The 19,350-nt window shown below is 36.5% G+C and overlaps 1 protein-coding gene, 2 long non-coding RNA genes and 1 gene segment (V, D, J or C); 2 read left to right on the forward strand and 2 right to left on the reverse strand.

Moving 5' to 3' along the window:
* The window catches only part of LOC103545034 (platelet binding protein GspB-like), a 476,815-nt gene that overhangs the window by 95,748 nt on the left and 361,717 nt on the right, over nucleotides 1–19,350 (reverse strand). The gene's annotated exons all lie outside the window — the stretch shown is intronic.
* LOC139082756 (uncharacterized) overlaps nucleotides 1–19,350 on the forward strand; it is a 178,916-nt gene that overhangs the window by 26,113 nt on the left and 133,453 nt on the right. The gene's annotated exons all lie outside the window — the stretch shown is intronic.
* Nucleotides 1–19,350, reverse strand: part of LOC103542514 (T-cell receptor gamma chain C region C10.5-like) — a 49,821-nt gene that overhangs the window by 4,858 nt on the left and 25,613 nt on the right. The window contains 2 exon segments of the C gene segment in view: nucleotides 1,891–2,220; nucleotides 12,764–12,827. Coding sequence covers nucleotides 1,891–2,220; nucleotides 12,764–12,827 — 394 coding nt within the window.
* Nucleotides 10,389–19,350, forward strand: part of LOC139082751 (uncharacterized) — a 38,577-nt gene continuing 29,615 nt past the window's right edge. The window contains exon 1 of the long non-coding RNA XR_011538955.1: nucleotides 10,389–12,830. This is a non-coding gene — a long non-coding RNA (uncharacterized lncRNA). The remainder of the gene's footprint in view (nucleotides 12,831–19,350) is intronic.

Raw genomic sequence — 19,350 nt, forward strand, 5'->3', positions numbered from 1 at the left:
CGACTTATTCATTAAAAGCTAAATCAAAATCACTTATTACCACGTACTGACTGAGATAAAGACAATAAAGTAACAGTTTTTCATAATAAAATATGGGTATCTATCCAAAGTTCTCTTTCTCAATAAACACTGGTCAAAAACTGGGTGGAGATTAATTTTATCTCTTCAAAATCACTTCATTGATCTGTGTCTCAAAGTTATATTCTTAGCTTTTATAAAAAACTAAAAACTTCCAAGAGACAGAATTAGAAGTTTGCTGCCCAATGGCATTGAAAGAAATGTCCTCATTAACCTTGTTGCCCTGAGAAGCCCAGGGAGACATTTGTTTCAAAAATTAGGCACCAAGTAAAACACATTCTGAACTGGAACTTCTCTAGGATGATCATCATCGTGGAACTTACTGTACTTTTTCTTTTTCCCTGATCTCTAGAAAAATCACAACCAAATAGGACACTTCAGTCCAGTGTTTATATTAACTTGTAGTTTGCGTATTTTCTTCCCCTCTGTTTCTTAGCTGTAGAAATAGTAAATTAATGCTACTCTTTTAATCTTACTGTAGTTAGTTTTAGGAAAGGATATTAAAAAATACAATAAATACATAAATAAATACTCCATGTTATGTTTTCACAAGCAAGTGTTTTCACTGACGTTATTTCATTTGCTCTTCATCACGGCCCCAGAAGAAATTCAGGGTAAGAGTTTGAACTGGACTTGTTAATTGGAGACTCTGAGGCTCTCAGAAGATAAAGACTGACTTCAGAATTCAGACTGGTACACAGCAAAGGCCTTTGCATGTTTTGTTCTGTGCTTGTTCCCCATGGCTTCTAAAGGGCTCGTTAACCACAGGTAAAAGTACAAACAGATTCCTTCCTATTTAGAGGTGCTTTGGGGCCTTTGGTCTATTGTGTTCATACTCGGGACTTAAGTCCTGAGTCTAAAGAGTTCCTGGACCACTGGCAGGACCCAGGCCCATTGAGCCCTCTGCCCACACTGTCTGAATATGCACAGCCTCTGCATCATAGAAACTCCTTGGGGACATCATGCCTGAATCACCAGTGACACTCAGTGATTAGGAAAAGAATCTCTTCTCTTACCATAGTGCGTCCACCTTGGACAGTAAGTCATCCTAGTGTCCTCATCCACACATCCCTTCCAGGCCTGGCACAGGCCAGTTCCACAATAAATGTTTGCTGAGTTGCGTTTCCCAATAGCCAGAAAGACATTCGTTATGTAAAGTGGAAGCATGTGTGTACACATTAGCCTTTAATTATAAAATTCTACCTTATGCTGGTATATAAAATACAAATCTGGAAAACCTGAGACCATAATCTAACTGCAGTAGTCAAATTATGTGATTTTTTGTTGAGCCGCTCCCTGGTTTCCTCAAATGAAGACCATTTTGTCACCTGCTAACATTTTTTTTGGGTTATACTTTGTATATAGCAAGATGAAAGTGACAGAGAGTTTGCTTGCTCAGTAGAACATTCCTGAAAGATGATGATTATTCTTATTTCCTGATCAAATAAGATCCTCAAAAGTGAAGTCTCTTTTTGAGGATTTCTTGTGTGCTGAGTGCCTAGGCGATTTCATGTATCTTCGTTCATTTAATCCAAACAACTACCCTAAAATACATCACTATGACCTTAATATTTTGGATGATGTAACTCAGGCTGAGAAAAGTTAAGGAAATTTTTCTTTTTCTCTTTTATGTTCCAAAGCCTATGCTATTTTAATTCTATGGGGAAACAGAGGGACATTTATGCTACAATAAATGGAACAATATTTAAGAAATATTTATATTTGCTTATTTTTCATTAATACTTGACAGAAAAGGTGGGGTATCCCTTTGAAAAAAAATCTTCGGGGAGGTTATGTTTAAAATACACGTACCTTCATTCACTGATGGGAAAAGAATCTCTTGGTCAACCCCGTCTTTATTTTTCTCGTGTTGGACAACACATTTGTGTTCTTTATCCATTGACTTTCCAGTCACGGTCAGCCAGCTGAATTTCATGTAAGTGTTATCAGTCTTCATGGTATTTCCCTGCTGGGATTGCGGGATTGTATTGCCATCCTTTTCTTTCCAATAGATCTTAATAACCTCAGGGAAGAATTTCTCAAGAAGACAAAGATATGTTCCAGCCTTATGGAGCTTTATTTCAGCAATTGAAGGAAGAAAAATGGTGGGTTTAGGGGAAATGTCTGCAGGAAGGCGTACATCTGTGGGGGAAAATGGAATAGCAATTAAAAAGAATCGTTAGACAAGCATAAACATCCTGTGGTTTGGAACAACCTAGCGCGTAATAAAAGGAAGAAAACTGCCATTAGAGTCGTGTTTACCATGGCCTTTCTTACACCATAGGTTGTGAGGTATTTATTGTTCTTATTTTCAATGGGAAGAGAGATTCCAGAGGTTATGTAACTTACCCAAAGTCACAGCTGTTAAGTGGCAGAGCCTGGAATAAAACTTGGCCTTTGGTCTTTCACCACAGGCTACGATGGGGGATGAATTTTAACTGCTCCATTTCAAGGCATTTAACATTCATGGACACGTGTGTTTTTTTAAGTCTGTTTTGTTCTATCATAGTGGACATGTTTTCAGGGTGGGTGGGTAGATGGCAGGGATGGGGGAGGAGACCAGTAACGTTGATGATGCCTCTACACATGAGAATGTTTGGTCTCTTCTAAAGTACTTCCTTTTCCCAACCTGTGAATTTTATAGTTTATGGTCTCTTTGACCAAATAACACATTGTCCCGTTCTGCAACTTTGTGAAAGCTCACTCTTCATTCAACTGTGTCTGGAAGACACCATGTTTCTCTTATTTGCCAGATAAATAAATATCAGGAGGAAGTTTTTCATTCTTCTAAAACAATGCACAATCACTTGTTGATGGGAATCCAATTCTATGTGTACTTGACAATCAAGTTGACTCTTAGCTCACATGTGGATCCCACGTTCAGTTCTGAGGTAACGGAGTTCTCCTACTTGATGCCTCCTCTTATATGTCATCTCAATTTCACACGTGAACCAGCACTGGTTTTTGAGTCAGGCAGTATTAACGCTGGACCTCCAAATTATTTGCAATGCAAAATAGCAAAATTTCTAAGACTTCTATTAAAAATTTATTATTTTTAGAAATGTTAATATGCTAATTTTATTAAGTAAATGCACCTATGAGAATTTTCTTTCGCTTTACAAAATGTTCTCCAAAAGCCCGTTTTATTTTGGAATTTTGTTTGAAATTTAAGCATGATGAGGAATGACCCACATTTTGACTCTCAGTTTCTCCCCCCAAATTTGTATGTAGACTAAAAGCCTGCTGAAGTGTTTTAGATCTCCACTGTTTTCTTCGTTATCACCTCCTAAATAAACTATATATATTATTGGTGTAATTTTAAATGTCATAGTTCTAGAGACTCTTGCAGATATAATGTCAAAATTTACAACAAAACGTCATAGTTTACAAAGGCACATCACTTGGAAGCTGGAATGTTAGTTGATTATACATTTACTGTTAATCTAATGATGGAAATTATAAATATTAAAACTCTTTCCAGTTTGATTTCCAAGTGACACACAAGTGCTTTCCTAATATTCTCTTTGGGCTAGTTTGGAGTTAAATAATTCAATGGGCAATCTTAAGAAAAGAAGAATCAAATTTCTTATTTGAGAGGAAAAGAGCAAAAATTCTTGAGAAGTTCTGCCTATATAGCAAAGCTCCTGATTTTGATAGTAAATCAGTAAGCAAACAGTGTTGAGTATTTTAACTCATGCTGTAAATACAATTAGGTCATAATGCGCTGATTTTAATTTTATACATCTTGTTAGTGTAAATGGTATTTTATTGATTATGTTAGTAAGACTCTTTCTCCAACCTTATGCTTTGTTTTTAATTTAAAAAGCATGTTATAGGGGCTGGCCCAGTGGCGCAGCGGTTCAGTTTGCACGTTCTGCTTCTTGGTGGCCCGGGCTTCGGACGGTTTGGATCTCGGGTGCAGACAAGGCACCGCTTGGCAAAAGCCATTCTGTGGTAGGCGTCCCACATATAAAGTAGAGGAAGATGGGCGTGGATGTTAGCTCAGGGCCAGTCTTCCTCACAAAAAGAGGAGGATTGGCAGCAGTTAGCTCAGGGCTAATCTTCCTAAAAAAAAAAATAATAAAAAATAAAAAGCATGTTATGTAAAACAAGATTAATTTTTCAATCATACATTACATTTACATAATTTTAGTCTTTAGTCAATATATTAAAGAATCTAATTTTCATCTTAGGAACTTTTGTTTTTTTGTAGGAATACTTCTGATACATTATACTAAAGAAATTGAGAATCAAGAGATGAATTGAAAAATTTCTGTGTGATAACACAATATTGTTACCTCCTGTCCCTTTTCCTTAGCTAGATTCCTTAGGTTTCATTCTTTTCAGGATAAAGTGAATCTTGAATTTCCATAACTTTCTCAATATAATAGTTAACTGAGCATTAAATAGTGTGCTTGTGTATATATGGTTAGTATCTATATTTTAAATAATTATATTACATGTTTTTTTCTTTAAGCATTCTTTTTAAAATTCATTAATGGTGTATTTTATGGTCAAAATAATTTTCACAAGGCATAGAATAGAAATCAAGTAAAACAATAAATAAATCTGTCTAATTAATTTATATACATTCATCTGCATAATCAAATAATACATTTGGTTGAAATCGCCTGAGTTGCCCATATTTTATTAAAATGCAGCAGTATAAATTCCACATAAATTTACCAAATGTCAACTATATTTTTAATTGAAAATATGATATCGCAAACCTATGTATTGACATTGATTTGTGTTCTCTAGTTTCTCCTTGTATTTTTTATTTTATTAAATAGTTATAGCTATTTCATATTTAAATATGTATTTCAGGTTTATACGAAGTTCTACTATAGTTGATTTTACATCCTGCTCATGTTCTTTATGAATTTAACTTTTTTCTGATAAATATGAGCATGAAGCACAAACATATTGGCTATTAATTTTAAGGTCAATAAATGTTGGTGTTAGAGATGATATCAATTAAAATAAAGGATTAAGAGTTAAAGCACATAGAACAATAACAAAGTAAGAAACAGGCACATTTAGTCCCAATTTTTCTTGTCAAGTGATGGAAAATTCTGCTAAGGATAAACAAACACCTCCACACTCATTTCTGTGTGTGTGAGTGGACAGTAAGGTGACTTTCCATTTGAGCAGCTGGAAGTACAGCTGAATCCTCTGGAGAGTTGCTGCTGTGTCAGTGTCGTTGGCTGCAACCACTCTCCAGGCTGGATAGGGTTCTCCCTTCATGTTGGAATTGGAGGAACATGTGTCTAGAGCCTATTATGTGTGGGCCAATATGCCAAGTACTTTATTCACTCTATTTCATTCAATTCTCATTCAACCCCTGCTGGATATATACTGTCATCCCATTTTGTGCGTTAGGAAACTGAGACCAGAGAATAATCGCCAGTTCGCATACACAGGATGTAAGTGGTGGAGCCGGGTCAGCCTGACTCCAAAGCCCAGGCTGTTGGACAACACCCTCTCACCGTTAGAAAGGAAATGTGTCAACTCACAAAACTTACCTGTACTCATAAACTTTGTCCATTGGCCAAACACTCATGAAAATTACATATGTTATATTTGAGTCCTTTATGTAAGTCCACCTGTACACAAAGCCAATTCCTATTTCAATATTTGCACAATGTTGTCTATGCTGTTCTTTGTCATGAGGATTTGTTTTAAAACCTTGCCTGGGGCTTGCCCAGTGGCAGAGTGGTTAAGTTCGCTCACTCCGCTTCATGGCCCAGGGTTTCCCCGGTTCTGGTCCTGGGCAGGGACACAGCACCGCTCATTAGGCCATGCTGAGGTGGCATCCCAAATGCCACAACCAGAAGGACCCACAACTAAAAAATATACAACTACGTACCGGGGGGCTTTGGGAGAAAAAGGAAAAAAAATAAAATCTGTAAAAAAAAAAACCCCAGAAAACCTCACCTAAGATTTCTACCTCTAATCTCCGTCACATTCCAGTTTTTTCTAAACATTCTTTATTATTCCAATTTAATTGCTTCTTGCCTTTCCTCTATTAGCTTGAAAACTTCTATTCTGATACCTACCCATGACAACATTTTGTTCCAACACTGAGGACTTTTGTATAATAATTCCACGGTGATCAACCCATATCAAAAACTTGACTAATTTCGCTTCTCTGAGTTCTTCAAATTCTAGGGAACTATGTGGCCTGAGACTCAAGAGACCAGGGTTCTGGTCCTGGTGCATTTTGCTCATAAGTTCTGGGGCTGAGAAATCAAGTAAATGAAAGTCTTTGGTGCTTTATTTGTTTGAAAACAGTGATTTTAGTGTAAATCAATTCAACATCCCTGCCAGAGTTGAAGTGAGACCAAAATGAAAGAAGATCTGCAAAGCGTTTTTTGAATTCAAATGCTATGGAAATAGAGGTTATAATTATTATTATGGTCATTAGTATCATTATCATTAACATTTTGTTTGTGAGGATTGTGTGCTCCAACATGACATTTTAGACTCATGGGACCAAACGTTGTCCTTACTAATAGGGATTCAGTATTTTGGGGTTGCAATTAGATGGTGGCAATGAAGCGTGAAGATTTGTCCCTTCGCTTGCATTCCACTTTGCTCTAATAAGCCTGGATTTCTCAAAGCCATCATCAGAGGAAACGTGCCTTTCACTCAAACAATTAATAGGCAATCACTGTCTTGTCTTACTGCTCCATTCCCAGTGTTAGAAAATCAAAAAAAAACGTTGGCTAAAGCCTAATAATATGCAGTCAGTATGTGGAACTGCTTCACTTGCGTTGTTCAAAACAAATGGCTCTTTTCTCTAATCAACAACACAATCTTTTTTGCATTCCAAGTTTTCACCAGAAATTTCAGCCTCGAACTGACATCTTTCCAGCTTATGGGGAGAGTTGAACTTGAAACTCCTGGCAGTGGGCCTTCAAAGCAGAATGACTGGAAAGATGACAGGACACCTGTCCTCAAATCCTCCTACTGTCATATTAGACACTAAATGTTACCTGCCTGACCATATCTGCTGAGGGTCACCACCTGTGGATAACATTCAATGTTACGGCTGTGGTGGGATAAAACGGGTTTGCTGAAAGACCATTTCTTCCATTAGATTAAATGGATATTAAAGGCAATGTCCATTCTATTACTTCACTCTCCTCCTAAATGACTCATGCATTGAAGTCCTTTTCTAATTTCATGGTGGGAGAAACCTACCCTATTTGAAAATTTGGTGTGCTCCATTTCATCAGTTAATGAAAACTATGAATTCCACTACATTTTTGCTCCTTCCTTTGAGCATAAAAATTTACCCTGTGCTTCTTGCTGGATAGTCATAGGCCATTTTTCTTCTGCTTTCCTTCGTGGTTTCAATCTTCTATTTTTATTTCACGGTCTAACTTCACAGGCGTAGCTTGGAGACATTGCACGTTCAGTTCCAGAACACAGCAATAAAGCAAATATTGCAATAAAGCAAGTCACACAATTTTCTTGGTTTGCCTGTGCATATAAAGGTATGTTTACACTATAATACAGTCTATTAAACGTGCAATAGCATTATGACTAAAAAAAATGTACATAGCTTAATTAAAAAATACTTCATTGCTTAAGAATGCTAACCCTCTGAGCCTTCGGTGAGTTGTAATCTTTTTGCTGGTGGAGGGTCTTGCCTCGATACTGATGGCTGCTGAATGATCAGGGTGGTGGTTGCTGAAGGTTAGGATGGCTGTGGCTAGTTCTTAAAATAAGACAATGATGAAATTTACCACATCGACTGAATCTTCCTTTCACGAACAATTTCTCTGTAGCATATGATGCTGTTGGCTAACACTTTACCCACAGTAGAACTTCTTTCAAAATTCGAGTCAATCCTCTCAAACTCTGCCACTGTTTTGTCATTAAATTATTGTAATATTCTAAATCCTTTGTTGTCATGTCACCAATCTTCATAGCATCTTCGCCAGGAAGAGATTCCATCTCAAGAAACCAGTTTCTTTGATCATCCATAAGAGGTAACTCCTTAGCCACCATTAAAGCTTTATCTTGAGATGGCAGCAATTCAGGCATGTCTTCAGGCTCCACTTCTAATTCTTGTTCTCTTGTTATTTTCCACCACATCTGCAGTTACTTCCTCTGCTGAAGTCTTGAACCCCTCAAATTCATCCTTGAGGTCAAAATCAACCTCTTTCAAACTACTGTTAATGTTGATATTTTGACCTCTTTCAATGAATCATGACGGTTCTTAATGGCATCTAGAATGCTGAATCCTTTCTGGAAGGTTTTCAATTTACCTTGCCCAGATCCATCAAATGTATTACTATCCATGACAGCTATAGCCTTATGAAACGTATTTCTTAACTAATAAGACTGGAAAGGCAAAATTACTCCTTGATCCATGGGCTGCAGAACGGGTGTTGTATTAGCAGGAATAAAAACAATATGAATCTCCATCAGACCTCTTGGGTAACCAGGTGCATTGTTAATGAGCGATAATACTTTGAAGGAAATCTTTTATGAGCAGTAGGTCTCAACAGTAGGCTTAAAATATTCATTAAACCATGTTGTAAACAGATGTGTTGCTACCCAGGTTTTGTTGTTTCATTTATAAAGCAGAGGCAGAGTAGATTTAGCATAATTTTTAAGGGCCCTAGGATTTTCATAACGGTAAGTGAGCATAGGCTTCAACATAAAATCATCAGAGGCGTTAGCCCCTTACAAGAGATCAGCCTATGCTTTGAAGCTTTGAAGCCAGTCATTGGGCTATGAGAGTCCTAGATGGCATCTTTTTGCAACATAAGGCTATTTCATCTACATTGAAAATCTGTTGTTTAGTGTAACCACCTTCATGAATTTTCTTAGCTAGATCTTCTGGATATCTTGCTGCAGCTTCTCCATCAGCACTTGCTTCTTCCCCTTGCACTTTTGTGTTATGGAGACAGCTTCTTTCCTTTAACCTCATCAATCAACCTCTGCTGGCTTCAGACTTTTCTTCTGCAGCTTCCTCACCTCTCTCAGCTGTCATAGAACTTAAGACAGGTACAACCTTGTTCTTGATGAGGCTTTGGCTTAAGAGAATGTTGTGGTCCTTTTGATCGTCTATCCAGATCACTATAACATTCTCCATATCAGCAATAAGCCTGTTTCGCTTTCTTATCATTTCTGTGTTCACTGGAGTAGCACTTTTAACTTCCTTCAAGAGCTTTTCCTTTGCAGTCACAACTTGGCTGAGTGGTGCAAGAGGCCTAGCTTTTGGCCTATCTCAGTTTTCGACATGCCTTCCTCATTAAGCTTAATCACTTCTAGCTTTTCAAGTGAGAGATGTGCAACTCTTCCTTTCACTTGAACACTTAGAGGCCATTGTAGGGTTAGTAATTGGCCTAATTTCAATATTGTTGTGTCTTAGGGAATAGGGAAGCCCAAGGAGAGGGAGAGAGATGGGGGTACAGTTAGTAGATCAGTCAGAACTCACACATATATGGATCAATTTTGCTGTCTTTTATAGGCCTGGTTCATGGAGCCCCAAAATGATTGCCTTAGTAACATCAAAGATCTCTGATCACAGATCACCATAACAAATATAACAATAATGAAAAATTTTGAAATATTATGAGAATTACCAAAATGTGAAACACAGCTACAAAGTGAGCAAATGCTATTGTAAAAATTGCACTGATAGACTTGTTCAACGCAGGGTTACCACAAACTTTCAATTTTTAAAAAATGTAATATCTGCAAAGTGCAGTAAAGCAGAGCGTAACAAAACGAGGGAACGAGGTATGCTTGTATTTGTGTATTTCATTTTGTGTTCTCAAATAGGCAGTTGAAATAAATGACAAATGTCTTATGCCTTATTGCTTATTTCTTTTTCTGACCCCGTGGTTGATAGTTTAGTGAGGTCCAACTCAAATATGATGTGAGAGTTGGGAGAATATGTTTGCAAATCTCAGCTCTGTGACATAGACACAAAACATGAAGAATTCAGACTGACAGTGCCAGAACATAAAGTGAGGCTTTCTTTCACAAAACTATCCCGCAGAAAACAGGGGTCGCCTTATGTTTCAGTCCTTGTGCAACCTCTCATATTAAAAGATGCTCTTCTAGTGCTCTGCTGTGATCAATAACCACTACTTGGACAAGATCTCCACCTGAAATGAATCCAATGATTGCTAGTTTTGGGGCTAGCACTGGTGAAAGAAAATAAGAAACTGAACGTGGACTTGGTAAATATTACTTGGGACTAAAGCTCTACAGTTTATGCTTATGTTGCTCATTTGGAGAATAACAGAATAAATGAAAAAATGCTTTCCTTTTGTTTTATAAATGGATAATTGTCTCTTTAGATAAGATAGCCAATGACATCATTTTAATAGGATCCCAAAACAAACACTCAGCCCCCGAGATGACCTAGAAAGCTGCTCTGAGTTAGATGTTTCAGAGGCATATGAAGATTCTGAACAAAATTTGTAATGAAATACGAGGGCGAAAAAAGCAATATTTCTCAACTGACATTTGCTTTGATATAATTTTTAACTTAGTAGCTATAATCCAATTAAGACATTAAATATGACCTATATCACTATAAATTTACATATTCAAGTTGCAAAATCTTCTCCATTTTTTTTTACTTCCAGATATTTCTACTGGAAAATGAGAGATCACTTTATACTCCGGCTAACAATATTTGAGGTAATGCTTACTATATTCTAATCGTTTTTAGATGAAGGTAACAACTAGTCCTGTTGTTTTTTACTAGTTTTCAATTAGTCTTGAAAGTTTTTTCAAATCCTGACCATTTGTTCTAATGTGACCTGTAGACTAGATGGTAAGTAATACACTTATCTGTACTCCTGATTTCATAAAGAATTCCAATCGTGGTAATTTAAAGTCTAGAGAATTGAAATTTTTTATCACTGTTCATGTGGGTAATTTCTAAGTTTAATTTCATTTAATCTTCACAACATCCACTGGAAATGGTTGTTGTATAGATAGAATGAATGGAAGGTAACATATATAAAAGGTTAATAGTGATAAATGTCAACACCAGATTTTAATTTTTTCTTTATTTTTTGTATTCTCCAATTTTTTCATAATGGGTATTATTTTTATAATTTTAGTAGAGCAATAATGAGTGAATCAAAATTTATTGGCTAAAGAATAATCATACAGAAAGTGATGGACCCAGAATCAAAATCCATATTTTTCCCTGTACCACATTCTCCTAAAAAACATTTTAAAGGACGCACATGAATTATATCTGTGTCACTATTATTTGATTTGATTGCTAAAATTTATGTTGAAAATATATAATCACTTGGAAAAAATAAGAACCAGAAAGTTGCTTTTCAATTTATTAGTTCTATGTTTATATGAGCACAACCACTAAGGAAACCTAAATATATATTTTTTTAAATTTTTTCAATGCTTTATCAAAATGTGAAATTTTTCTAAAAACTTTCATTTCAGTGGATCTAACAGGCTAGGAACATCCTTGTGAGATATTCTTCCTTATTCAGGCAAAATTTCATCTTTAAGTCTAATGAGACTGAACAAATTTACAGGACTGAATTTAGAAATAAACAGACCCAGCTTATGACGTTCTTCAATATGGCTCCCTAGTTTAATACTCTGATACTTGATGTTACTCATCCTCTGACCCAATGACAGGTTTAACAATTTTTTCATTTTTCCAACTGGTTACTTTTGGAATCAAATAAATAAAATATCTAAACTTCGTTACAAATCTTTCAATACAGAAATACCTAGTGGACCTAACGTCTTCACCCCTTAGGCACTCACAATTGGTACAACTCGTCAAGTCCTTGTTAATGTCCCCCTTGCCATGTCAGGCAGAGACCTGCCTCCAAGGACCTGGATGGAGGTCGAACACTTATCCATTAGGCTAGAAGCCTTTGGAATGCTGGGAATTGTTCTATCCGCGTCTTGTCCATCCTTTAATCTCTAGTATCCAGAACAGAACTGTCTTCAATGAATATTTGCTGACAAAATGAATGAGCAAGGGAAGATGTAAAACCATGCAGACAATTTTCGCGGACATGGGAGCTGAAATGGCTTATTGAGCTTACAAATTCCCTTAAAGCAGCCCATCTCTAGGCAACAGAACAAGAGTTTTTACGGCATAAATTCTGACTGATCTCAGCCTGGCTCTAAAAGGCTAGAGTAATAAGAAGTTAGATTTCTCGAGGTTCTACAGCCATTTACTTTAAGAATTAGCTTTGCACTGCTCTTAGGGATGAGATAAAAACCGATAACATAGGTTCTGCAAGTAATTTTGAAAAAAGAGCACTGTGTCTTATCTCCAAACATAGAGGAGAGGTAATTAATAAAAGTGTCTCTCACTTAAAAGATGGCCTACAAAAAATGCATCTTGAACCAATAACTTATACCAATGGTTTACAAATACGGCCCCCAAAATATCTTAATTTCTAGCCTGAGTTTACCATTTTGTGTATGTATTATTATGAAAGTAGAATTTAGGTCTGCTTACAGTTGGGAAGTGAACAAACCACTTACGAAGCAGTTTTGTTTTCACGTACATTCACTAATAACTGCAAACTTGCTTCTCATACACGGAGGCCAAGTATGTGGCAGTCAGATAATGGTGATCTTAAATTGTTTTTTCTAAAAAGGATCAATCAGTTGTTCATTACTAGGGTAAAAATAGATAAAAGTTACTTACCTGAGGGAGTTACTATGAGTTTAGTTCCTCTTCCAAATGTCTTGATCCAGCCTGAGGTATCACACTGGTTACAGCTTCTACAAAAACTCAGCCTCCTCCTCAGCTTCATGATGTAACGAGCAGTGAAATAACTGTGTCCTGGCAATGTGATCTTCTAGGTTCTTTCAGAAGTCCTTGAATATAAGTTTTGTGGCTTCAGGTATTTTATAAGTTTTCCTCAGATAAATTGACCCAAATGTCTGTTTTCAAACAACGCACTAAGCATTGAAAATCATTGATGGAAAACGGAAAGAATCAGAGAAGAAAAAGAAGATATCAGGCCCATCTCGTCAGCCAACTACTTTTCTAAGTTACTACACAAAGCATTCAGAGAATTAAAACTTTTTCTTTTATTTCCAGGTGTTCAATTGTGTTGAGTCTTCTCAGAGTTTGCATCAAAGCAAAGGCCCTTTTGTTCTCACAAACATCAGGGCTGCTTCGTTAGCAATTTAGGGATGTATTTCAGAAAGGAAGAAATTCTTCAGTTCTTCTGAATAATTCTTCAGAAATAATGCCAATATAAATAGACTTGAGAAATGTGAACAAAGTTCTCCAATTTTAATAAAGCCACTTTTACCATTTGGCAATATGATTCTTTACCCAGCAACACCAAATGAGAAAATAATTTCTATGATGACGTTACTTTTCCTGGAAGAAAAGAAGAAATTTATAGAATTCTATGTCCTAAGAAATAATATACTATTTATTTAAACTAAAACTTTAATTCATAACAAGCATCTTTTCTGACCACAAGGGTATGAAACTAGAAATCTACAAGAAGAAAGCTGAAAAAGTCATAAACTTGCTACTGAATAACCGTAAGATCAATGAAGAAATCCAGGGAGAAACAAAAAAATACCTAAAGACAAGTGACAATGAAACACAACATATCAAAATCTATGGGATGCAGCAAATATGGTACAGAGAGGAAAGGTTACAGAAATACAGGTTTACCTCTAAGAAGAACAAAAACCTCAAATAAACACTTCAACATTACAACTAAAGGAACTAGAAAAAGAAGAACAAATGAAGCCCAAAATCAGTAGAAGGAAGGAAATCATAAAAATCAGAGTGGGAATAAATAAAATAGAGTCTAAAAAGAAAATAGAAAAGATCAATGAAACTAAGAGCTGCTTCTTTGGAAAGATAAAGTTGACAAACTTTACTAGATATACTAAGAAAAAGGAGAAGGCTCAAATAAATAAAATCAGAAATGGAAGAGGAGAACTTATAGCAGATATCACAGTAATACAAAGTAGTATGAGAGAATACTATGAAAAGCTATATGTAAACAAAGTGGATTACCAGGAAGAAATGGATAAGTTCCGAGAATCATACAACATTCCAAAACTGAATCAGGAACAAATAGAGAATCTGAACAGACCAATCACTTGCAAGGCGATCAAAAGAGCAGTAAAAAAACCTCCCCCCCAAAAAAGTCCAGGACCAGGCAACTTCTCTGGTGAATTCAACCAAACATTAAAAGAAGACTTAGTACCTATTCTTCTCAAAGTTTTCCAAAAGCTTGAAGAGAAGGGGATGCTTCCTAACTCATTTTACAAGATCAACATTACTCTAATACCAAAACCAAACAAGGATGACACAAAAAAGAATATTACAGGCCAATATCCTGACAAACACAGATGCAAAAATTCTCAACAAAATATTAACAAACTGAATACAACTATAGATTAAAAATATCATAGATCACAATCAAGTGGGATTAATTCCACAGATGCAAGGATGTTTCGACATCTACAATTCAATCAATGTGATTCACCACATTAACAAAATGAAGAATAAAAATCACACGATCATGTCAATAGATGCAGAGAAAGCATTTGACAAGATTCACATCCATTTATGATAAAAACTCTCAATAAAATGGTTACAGAAGGAAAATACCTAAACATAATAAAGGCCATATATGACAAACACACAGATACTCAATGGTAAAAACCTGAAAGCTAGCCCCCAAGAACAGGAGAAAGACAATGATGCCCACTTTTGCAACTCTTATTCAACATAGTATTGGAAATCCTAGAAAGAGCAATTAGGCAAGAAAAGGAAATAACATGTATCCAGACTGGAGAAGAAGGAATAAAACTGTCACTATTTGTGGATGGCATGATTTTATATATTGAAAACCCTGAAGAATCCACCAAAAAGCTACTAGAAATAATAAATGAAAACACTAAAGTAGTAGGGTAAAAAAAATCAACATACAAAACTTGAGTTGTGTTTCTAAGCACAACGAGCTAGCAGAGAGAAATCAGGAATAACATTCCATTTACAATCACAACAAAAAGAATAAAATACCTAGGAACAAATGTAACCAAGTAGATGAAAGAGCTGTACGCTGAATACTATAAGGCAGTGTTGAAAGAAATCAAAGAAGACACAAAGAAACAAAAAGATATTCTGTGCTTACATATTGGAAGAATTAACATACTTAAAATGTCTATATTACCTAAAGGAATCTACAGATTTCAATGCAATCTGAATCAGAAACCCCATGATGTTTTCATAGAAATGGAACAAAGAATCCTAAAATTTATATGAAACAACAAAAGACCCTGAATAACCAAAGGTATCCTGAGAAAAAAGAACAAAATTGGAGGAGCCATGCTCACTCAATTCAAAATATACTACAGAGTTATAGTAATCAAAACAGGATGGTGCTCACAGATGAACAGACTTAGAGACCAGTGGAGCAGAATTGAAAGCCCAGAAACTAAAGCAAGCATCTATGGACAGCTCGTCTTAGACAAAGGAGCCAAGAACATACAATGGAGAAAGCAATGTCTCTTCAGTAATTGGTGGTGGGAAAACTGGACAGCCACATGCAAAGGAATGAAAGTAGGCTGTTATCTTACACCATACACAAAAATTAACTCAAAATGGATTAAAAACTCGAATGTAAGACCTGAAGCCATAAAACTCCTGGAAGAAAACATAGGCAGTACACTCTTTGACATCAGTCTTAGCAACATCTTTAAGAATACCATGTCTCCTCAGGCAAGGGAAACAAAAGAAAAAATAAATAAATGGAGGTACATCAAACCATAACGCTGCTTCATGGCAAAAACAACCATCAACAAAATGAAAAGGCAACACATCAATTGGGAGAAAATATTTGCAAATCAGATATTAGATAAGGCATTAATTTCTAAAATATATAAAGAACTCACATGATTCAACAATGAAAAAACAAACAACCCAATCAAAAAATGGACAGATGATCTGAACAGACATTTTTCCAAAGAAGGCATACAGATGGATAACAGACACATGAAAATGTGTTCAACATCACTAATTATTAGGGAAACGCAAATCAAAACTACAATGAGATATCACCACATCCATACTTGTCAGGATGGCTATTACTAAAAAGACAAGAAATATAACAAGTGTTGGAGAGGATGTGGACAAAAAGGAACCCTCATACACTGTGGGAAGGATTGAAAACTGGGGCAGCCACTATGGAATACAGTATGGAGATTTCTCAAAAATTTAAAAATAGAACTACCATATGAAACAGCTCTTCCACTTATGGTATTTATGCAAAGAACATGAAAACACTTATTTGAAAAGATATACATGCCTGTATCTTCATTGCAGCATTATTCACAATAGCCAAGACTTGAAGCAACCCAAGTGCCCATTATGGATGAATGGATATGGAAGGTGTGGTATATATGCACAATGGAATACTACACACCCATAAAAATGTTGAAATCGTGCCATTTGTGAGAACTTGGATGGACCTTGAGGATATAATGCTAAGCTAAATAAGTCAGAGAAAGACAAATACTCATGATTTCATTCACATGTGGAAGATAAACAAACAAACACATAAATAAGAGTACAGATTTGTGGTTACCAGAGGGGAAGGGGTGGGGAGAGGGAAAAAGGGGTAAAGGTTCACATACATATGGTGACAAATAGAAACTAGATTTTTGTTGGGGAATACAATGCAGTCTATACAGAAGCTGAAATATAGTGATGTACACCTGCAATTTACACAATGCTATAAACCAGTGAGACCTCAATAATATAGCAAAAATAATAATAAAAAAATTCTCAGTAAATGGCATAAAAAAAAAAAAGAACTGAGTATTTTTACCACTATCTGTAAAACCTCCTCTCTGTACAACTTAGGGAAAAAGAGATTTTGAAGCACAGTAAGCTATCATTACATTAATATTGTCTCTAACTTGGTGGACAATATCAGTAGGAATCAGGAAAGAAAACAGATTTTTTTGTGTAAAAAAGGCAAAAGTTGGGGCCAGCCCATTCACATAGTGGTTAGGTTTGCATGCTTCGCTTCGGTGGCCCAGGGTTTGCAGGTTCAGATTCCGGGCGCAGACCTACATACTGCTCATCAAGCCATGCTGCGGCAGCATCCCTCATTAAAATAGAGGAAGGTTGGCACAGATGTTAGCCCAGGGACAATTTTCCTCAAGCAAAAAGAGGCAGAATGGTAACAGATGTTAGCTCAGGGCCAATCTTCCTCACCAAAATAATAATAACAATAATAATTAATTAATTAAAAAATTTCAAAAAGGCAAAAATTGTTAGAGAAAAGGAAAGAAAAAGTGTTCATGACAGAGCCCATTGTAGGCTTTCCTAATTGCCAAATTTCGTGTGATCTCTAAGTGATCAATAATATGCAGAGATAGTTTTAATATTTTGAAACATGAATTCTTCTTCAAAATAAATTTTAAAATAAAATTCGAAAGTCATAAGTATTTTCTACTAGGCAATTTGAGGACTACAGAAATGACATAGAAAAAATATCCATGAGCCTAACATCCAGAGATGACTGATCCAAAGACGTACCCTTTTCTCTGAACCCATTCTCAGGGCTCAATAAGAAGAGCTGCTAAGAAAAAACAGCCTACGTGGATTTCGGGGGGGCCTCACAAGTTCTGAATTGTGATTTTTACAAGATGACTCCTAGGTTACAGACATCACTCTCCAACAGTACTGTATGTATGAGGAATGGGGTGAAAACAGAGATTCGGAAGATTTTCTTGGCTTTTCTTCAGAATGGCTTCTATTACTCAGAGTCGTCATGTCTCACCCACTTTTTCTAAAGAAAAATTTGAGCCAAAATCATGAGGATCCTTCAGGCATCCAAGTACACAAAATCCCCCACCCACTAGATAACATGAGCACCACAATAATCAACATATTCATCTTAATTCATCAGACATCGCCTGAGTCCCCACTATATTCAGCACTGTACATTCTAGTAGACACTTACAGTGTTTCTATAAATCAGAAATTTAAATCACCATTCAACTGGCAAATAATGTTCACTTAGGACAAGGCTGGCTTGCTCTGGCTGGTTTACCTTTGGTGGGTGTGGTCCAAGTGTCCTCAGCCTAAGGAGAAGGGCGGGAGGAGGACATGACTCCAAATATGCACTTGGTTATCCCCAATAGAGGTGGTTTGCTCCAAGCACCAGGCCACTGTCTCCTTAATGTGAGTAAGTCAAAGGGACTATAGAATCATGATTGAAAACTTAAGTTTAAATTGATTTGGGATGACTACTTGTGAGAGTCTGTTCATATCTATCTAATCTCTCTCTAACTGTCAGTCAGTCACACTATGACAGATGTGGTGCTAAGCCCTGGTATACAAAGCTGTGTGGGTCCTGTGTGTGTGTGTGTGTGTGTGTGCGCGTGTCTGTTCTTGTATGCATATGTATGCTAGTTGTTATTTTGTTTCTTTATTTTAATCAGCTAATATTACTGAGCTCTCACAGTGTGCCGTGCACTGGACCAAGCCCTGACTCTGTATCATCTCAGGAACCCTTACAACCACCCATCAGGTAACTACAGGACCTCTGTTTTACAGGTGAGGAGATGGGCTAGAGAAGCTATTGACCTGACACACAGCTGGGCAGTGTCAGAGCCCAGGTCAGACCTGGAGCTCTCTATACAAGAGGCCTGGGTCCCAACCACTTTGCTTTACCAAATATGTAGCCAGATAATGGCAGCGCAGCAGGAGAAAGGGGCTCTGCAGGAGCAACTGCAGCCTTGACAGAGCAGATGAGACTTGAAATGTCTGCTGTGCACAGTGCCTGGCTCAGAGGAGTCAGTCAAACAATTACTGTTGGATGAATTGAATCTTAAGCCAGAAAATGAGCTAGTCCTCAAACTCCAACCCAAAGTAGACTTTGATTCAAACTCATTAAGTAGCAGTGTTTATAAGTTTGTGCAAAATCAAATATCACCACTCCAGGGCATGCATCTGCTACATTATCATTGCAGTCGGCCCTTCTTGTGGTCAGATCATGCTGTGTTTGTTACATTATAGCCTCTAGGAGAATGAAGATAATTTAATTTAATATCCAGTAATTTAATCAAAGCAGAAAGTTGGGTCCAAAAAACTAATGTAATGCAAATAGGCTAGTTTTACAAAAGAAGCCATAGAAATGATGTGGCATACACATCTTGGTAAAAAATAAAACAGAGTTGGGGAGGATGACCCAGATGAATAAATGTGGGTGCCATGGGAAAGCCTGTTGGAGAAAAAGT

This window comes from Equus przewalskii, chromosome 4, assembly GCF_037783145.1.
Source record: "Equus przewalskii isolate Varuska chromosome 4, EquPr2, whole genome shotgun sequence".
Taxonomy (NCBI): domain Eukaryota; kingdom Metazoa; phylum Chordata; class Mammalia; order Perissodactyla; family Equidae; genus Equus; species Equus przewalskii.